At 40.1% G+C, this 6,838-nt stretch overlaps 1 protein-coding gene across 1 annotated transcript; it reads right to left on the reverse strand.

Annotated features, from left to right (window-relative positions):
* Nucleotides 1-1,039: 1,039 nt before the first annotated feature.
* Nucleotides 1,040-4,954, reverse strand: LOC136544817 (uncharacterized). The gene is made up of 8 exons (XM_066536883.1): nt 4,808-4,954; nt 4,559-4,600; nt 3,444-3,538; nt 3,213-3,237; nt 2,580-2,809; nt 2,142-2,178; nt 1,531-1,588; nt 1,040-1,432 (listed from the first exon to the last, which is right to left on the reverse strand). The coding sequence occupies exons 1-8, from the start codon at nt 4,952-4,954 to the stop codon at nt 1,353-1,355; spliced, it is 714 nt and encodes a 237-aa protein (XP_066392980.1). The 3' UTR covers nt 1,040-1,352.
* Nucleotides 4,955-6,838: the final 1,884 nt, after the last annotated feature.

Genomic DNA, 6,838 nt, shown 5'->3' on the forward strand with positions numbered 1-6,838 from the left:
AGCTCAAAACATGCATCTTCAGACGAAGACCAGCACTTTCGTGTCTGAATATCTGATCTGATTGAGGCCCACATGTTTGATTGCTGTGACTGCAACCAGCTTGCTGGAACACGGGCAGAACGCAATCGCGTATGGAGTCCGGAGGATCTGAGAATTGAGATGGCCCGTGGCCAGGCTATGCCAGGTCGTATCGTATCGACAGTTCTACCAAGCTTGTCCTGTTGGATTTCGGGCCTGTTTGGATGGCGCCCTTGTCTGAGAGAGCTCCTGTCTAGGCACATTGATCTAGTCCCAGCTGCTAGAAAATGAACGCTTAGGATTGATGCCTGGCAAAGCAAGTCTGCCTGGAAGCTGGAAAAGCAATCCTAAAGGGTCCATGCATGGTCATGGAAGCTGCAGTTCAATCATTCCCTTGACAAGAAATAAGGGCAGGCAGGCAGGTGTAGTAAGGCACAAAGGAAGTTATTTCATAGCAAGAATGGATCATGGATGTAATCCATAGCTTCTACAAATAGGGTACTTGCACTTTCTATTTGTCCTAACCAAAAAACTGACGTGAAATGCAGTCCAGCATATCGTGGTGATCCATTCCAATGCATCGCCATGGCTAAGACAAATTTAACTAAGGTGTTCTGCAGAATTTAGCAATCATGAGTGAAGGATTTGATTTGTTCTCTGAAACCAATGTTCGACTCACACATGCATGTAGCAACAAGTTTTCCGCTTGGCTGAATAGTGATCAAAAGTTTGGTTTCTTCTTCCTGGCTCTTCCTATCGTGTTCATTCAGTTATCTGCCCAGAAAAAGATAGAACTAGAAAAGATAAATAATGCCTAAATTGACCTACTATCGTTCCCTCATCTTTAACACATTATCTTCCTAAAGACACTCTTGTTTATGTTTTTCAACAGAGAAGATTTACTCTCGATTGAACAAGAACTCTGGAATAATTTCCTTGCCAGGTTGATCAAAGTCAAATAGCCAAGCCCGAATCAGCTGTCGAGCATCGCAGGAGACAAATAGTGTGTGCTAACCGGTAACAAATGCGCCAGTATAATCTCATTGATATCCAATACGAGTTTGCTACCATGAACCATAACATGAATACATAAAAAAAAGGAAAATATCAGGAAACTAATTGCATCACGCTGAAGTTCTGCCTTCTGCCAGCAGGAACTACTCTGCTGTGTAGTTTTATCAAAGGGTTACCGAAGAAAAAAGTGGGTTACCAAGGACAACAGTGTCTGCATCTGCATCTTCGAGCTTATAGTTTATACCTTACATCTAGTTTGTCCCATATCAAACGCTGTGTATACAACAGTCCCTCCCAGCACCCGAAAATCGTGAGAACATTCAGCAACTTCTGTTTCGTCGTTCTAGTTTTATTGCTTCATAAGAATCCATAACCTCTTTGAATTTTGCCTCAGCAACCTCTGCCATAGTCAAAAGAGGAAGCTTCTGAGCACATGTATACACAATGAGCATATTAGCCTTACATAAGGGACAGGAGAGACAAGGAAACTGTATTTACCTTTATTACTTTGGTTTTGGTCTGGATGATACTCCATTGCTTTTCTCCTGAAAGCATTCTGTAATGAAATTATAAGCAAGTGAGCAAGATGTACAGATAATTGCCTGAAAAATTTGGCCATCTGACATGAACGAAAATAACAAAGAATACATACAAGCCTAATTTGCAGGTCACTAATGAACACTGAAATTTAAAGACTTGGGCACAACAGGGGATGATTGAAAACTTGCAGGAGAATGTCTCTTTGTGCAACCATACCTTGCTTACATGACTTATCTACCCTTGGTATAGACTACAGAGTAAATATGTGTTTATTCTACCACATCAGAGGACACTTATGGGCAAATGTCAATTTTCATATACAATATATTTAATTAATAGAACATCTCCCCTCCCTCCTTTCGCTCATAGTTACCATTTCAGGATTGTAGAGAGCTCCTTAGAAGTTCAGTACAAAATTTCAAATGCGTAAACTTTAGTTTGCTTTTTATATTTTGAACTGTTCAACATAAAACTTGACTGTAGGTTGTACAGAATTAAACAAAGGACATTGCACTCTTTTCGGTAGAAAAATATTCAGTAGACACAAAATGAACAGGTAGAAGGCACACCTTGATTTCAGCATCTGAAAATGGCTCTGACCTTGACCTGGGGAATGGAGAGGAAAAACTTTGGTTACGGGCAATTATGATGATATCAGATGCTCAACATCACTACAGGCAGTCGGGCATGTTAGCGTCAATTTCAGGGTAACATAAACGCAAAGTGTGTGAAAGACTAAGCAGCTGTTTCTTCTCTCCACAAAGCAGGGTAATATCTTTTCTTTAATCAGGTGCAATCATAAGGTACAATGGTGACAAAATTTGTGTTATATACATTCAAAGGTAAGTGGTGTAACAATGCTTCTTTGCTAATATTGACTGCCACAGATAGAACAGGTGATTAGGGGACCAAGAATGACAGTGGTTCACAACAAACTAGGCCATCGTCACATACAGCTGGCAAATATATAGGAATGTTCATTGACATGAAAGGCTGTTAGTACATACCTGTCAAGGCCCAAAACAGAATAGTGATGTGACATAGTGTAACTCATAGCTTCCCTGGGCGTTGCCCTGAAATTTGTCCTTTGATTCGCATAAAACGTTTCTGCGTTCCAGTACCAGTCATCTCTTTGATGATGCTGATAATAGTTGGGATTATGGCTTTCCCAAGTTCGATAATCCCAACATTTGCATCTCTCCTTTTTAAATACATCTTGCATGCGCCGTATGCGTTCCTACAGAAATCACTACTGTTGGCTCAGGATTAGTTGAAACGAATCAGCATGCAAACAAAAAGAATGAAATGTGACTAACATAGTGACACCAATTTGTGAGATGGTTCTTTATATTGTCATATCAAAGTTTTCATCTGCTTGTTCTCAAGGGGAAAAGAAAAGTTGAGGAAATATTACTTGCTACCATGTATGACCTTGGCTGCTTCATACTAACATTTTCCTAAGTCAATAATCCATACAAATTGATGTTTTTCCGGAACTTCATGTTCATCTCTAAGAAGCAACTCAATAATAACAACACGCCTAAGGGCTGTAGAGTGAATAAGCTAATGGAACCACTTTCGATGTGCAAATGTTTAAATGCATTTGTAATAAATATCTTGTATGCAAACAGGGCACTGACCACTCTTTCCCTTTGATCCTCGGTCCTTTCACACAGGCACGGAGCCAACGGTGGGGCTAGGGGGGCTCCAGCCCCCTCTACCGCTCGCGAGCAAGCGAAACCCCGTAGAGCCGGTGTCTGAAATTTCAACTGTAGATGTACAGGTAGGAGGGGCTGAGATTTGTTGAACCTCTTTTCTTGCTAATTACCGTTGTTTAGCCCCTTTTCCTAGCTTCCTCCCTGCTTTCACACATCCTCTGGTGATACCGTTCCCAGGCTTCACCACGCCGAATTGGTCGACGACGAGGTATGTCTTCCCAGAACACATACGGTTCCGACCTACTAAGCTTCAATGGAGGAAAAAAAGGTTTCACCGATCTGCCCCCAAAACTCACCTTCAAGGCAATGCTGCTCCAGAAAGCAAATGCTAAAATGACACCTTTTTTCGTAAAATTTTTGGAAAAAGTCTACTTAACCCCCCACCTATCATACTTGGTCTACTTCACCCCCTCAACTATGAAACCGTCTGTTTTACCCCCTGAACTATCTAAAACCGTCTGTTTCACCCCCTGGGCGGTTTTTAGTGGCGGTTTTGCTACAGCAACAACGGGCTGCTACAGTAAAGATGGGTTTGCTACAGTTCCTGTGGTTTTGAATTTTCTTTTTTTTATTTATTTTCGGTGAATTTTTGAAAAATCATAGAAAAATCATAAAATGAAAAATCTAATTTTATTGGACTCCACATGAGTAGATCTACATAGTAAATATATAATACGGTATGCTTTAGTACAAATTTTTTACTGTAACCTTAGATTAATTGGAAAATCTAATTTTGTATTCAAATTAATTGGAATAATTCATAGCTGCAGCTTTTATTGTCCAATTATGGTGAAATTTTTATGGTACGCTAATTATTGTATGCTTGAACTATAGTAAAAATTTTGTACTCATTGGACTATGTATAACTTAGTTATATATAAATTCTAATTAATTACAGACAAAATTAGATTTTTTCAATTAATCTAAAGCTACAAAAAAAATTGTACTAAAACATACCGTATTATATATTCACTGTGTAGATCTACTCATGTGGAGTCCAATAAAATTATATTTTTCATTTTATGATTTTTCTATGATTTACTATGATTTTTTAAAAATTCACCGAAAAAAGAAATTTCGAAAGAACATGCACTGTAGCAAACCCGATGTTACTGTAGCAAACCCGCCGCTGAAAAACCGCCCAAGGGGTAAAACAGACGGTTTTAGATAGTTCAGGGGGTAAAACAGACGGTTTCATAGTGGGGGGTGAAGTAGACTAACTATGATAGGTGGAGGATTAAGTAGACTTTTTCCTAAAATTTTTATACCTGTGTGTCGAACCAGCTGACCGTCCGGCGCAGTTGTCCGACCTACAAGTCCGCAAGCAAATGCATCATCGCACTCGCACACGGAAATCCACGAGCAGTAACAGTTGAAAGGGACCATCATTTCAGAAAATTTGTCTCAGCGTCGGGGCGAGGGATCGAGGGAAGGGAGAAGCGAAGCCTCAGGGAGGCCGGGCCGCGGGACCGATGAAAGGGAGAAGCGGGACACGGAGAGCAGAGCAGCAGGCTTACGGCGGCGGTGGTGGCGGTGGTGGCGGTGGCGCCGACGAGGGTGAAGAGGATGATGGCGGAGGGGAAGGCGCCCGAGTCCTCCTCCACCGCGGCCGTCCCGGATGGCCACAGGCTCGGCTGGCGCTTGCCTTCGCGGCGGCCGGCCATGGCTCGCGGAGCAGGTGGCTGGCTGTCCGAATTGGGGATCTGGAGTCGCGTGACGCCGGCGAGGGGACCCGCGTGCCGGATCGGAGAGACGAGAGAGTGAAGGGGCTGAGGCTGCAAGTGGGCCCTTGTCTTTTCCTGGAGTTGGGTGGGCTAGTAGAAGGAACGGACCGATGGGCTGACGCTTGTGCATGGCCCAACTTTGATTGCTGTTACCAGGCCGCGCCGGCCTTCGTTGCGGAAAAACGAGGAGGGGTCAAGCCCAGTGCCGTTGCGGAAAAAGTCCATTTTACATCCCTGAACTATTCTAGGTCTAGTTTTTCTTCCTGAACTCTAAAATCAGGTAAACCACCTTCCTTAACTTTTAAAACAGTTCATTTTACCTCCCTGATCCGGTTATAGCTGGTTTTCAAAGATGGTTTTGTCTTTTTCTTTTTTATTTATTTATGTTGAATTTTTGAAAAATCATAGTAAATCATAGAAAAATCATAAAATGAAAAGTAAATTTTTCTTGGACTCCACATGAGTAGATCTACACAATGAATATATAATATAGTATGTTTTAGTACAAAGTTTTTGATGTAGCTTTAGATCTATGTTTTTCTGTAATTAATTCAAAGCTGCAGTTTCTATAGTCCAACTGTGGTGAAATTTTATGGTGGGCTAATTATTATATGACTGAACTGTAGTAAAAATTTCATGCACATTGTATCACGTATAACTGAGTTATAAATTTATTTATTTTTATGCTTGTTTAATAGTTTTAAAATAGTTAAAAGTGTGTCAAAATAGAAATGAGTACGAAATTTTTACTACAATTTAATCATACAACAATTAGACCACCATAAAAATTTAACCACAATTGGAGTATATAACTGCAGCTATGAATTAATTACAGAAACGCATAGTTCTAAAGCTACAACAAAAACTTTGTATTAAACCATATCATATTATATGTTTACTGTGTAGATTTACTTATTTGGAGTCCAACAAAATTATATTTTCTATTTTATGATTTTCTATGATTTTTCAAATATTGAGCCGAAATAAATAAAAAAGAAAAAGACAAAACCGCCTTTGAAAACCACCTGTAACTGGGTCATGGAGGTAAAATGAATGGTTTTAAAAATTGAGGGATATGATTTACCCTGTTTTCGAGTTTAGAGAGGAAAACTAAACTTCGAGGATAGTTCAAGGAGGTAAAATAGACTTTTTCCTATCCCAATAGCTAACTCGAGGCTCAGTCCACCATGGTTAGTAAGCAATGAGAGCAGGCGTAACATTTACGTGGTCTTGATCTTCTAAAAAAATACATGGTCTTGAAGAAAGGATTATCTTTTTTAATTAAAATATAAAAGAAAAGATGAGCTCTTGAGTGTTGTCTGAGTGTTTTACATCCCTTTTAAAATATATGTTGTCTTAGTTTTCTATTAAGTCAAAGTTTTATTACCTTGATCATGTTTATAGTATGACCATTTGTTGTCGCGAATGTTGATACAACTTTTTACGAACTTGGTTGTGAGACCCAGCCCAAATGGGCTAGTTGGGCCAGGCCAGATGCGAGTACTGTAGCATCACGGGAAAAACATTGTAGCACCAGAATTAGTACCACCTCGAAAGCTAAAGCAGAGCCGAACCAGCTTAAAAGCCTGGACCTCAGAGACTGTTAACTCCAGATTAATTTTTTTGCGTGAAGCGAGAACGAAAGCGTAAGCAAGTTAATTAGCAGGTGTGGTAGGGGCGTTACATTGGTCCAGCTAAAAAGTGTTTAACCCAGGAAACTAGAAGTACTTGTGAGATGGATGGATCAATAGTTATAGCTTAAAACTAGTTCTGAGATTTATCCTTTCGGGTTAAAAATAATATTGTCGCATTTAACTCTAAATG

The sequence above is a fragment of the Miscanthus floridulus genome, chromosome 3 (genome assembly GCF_019320115.1).
Source record: "Miscanthus floridulus cultivar M001 chromosome 3, ASM1932011v1, whole genome shotgun sequence".
Classification (NCBI taxonomy): Eukaryota; Viridiplantae; Streptophyta; class Magnoliopsida; order Poales; family Poaceae; genus Miscanthus; species Miscanthus floridulus.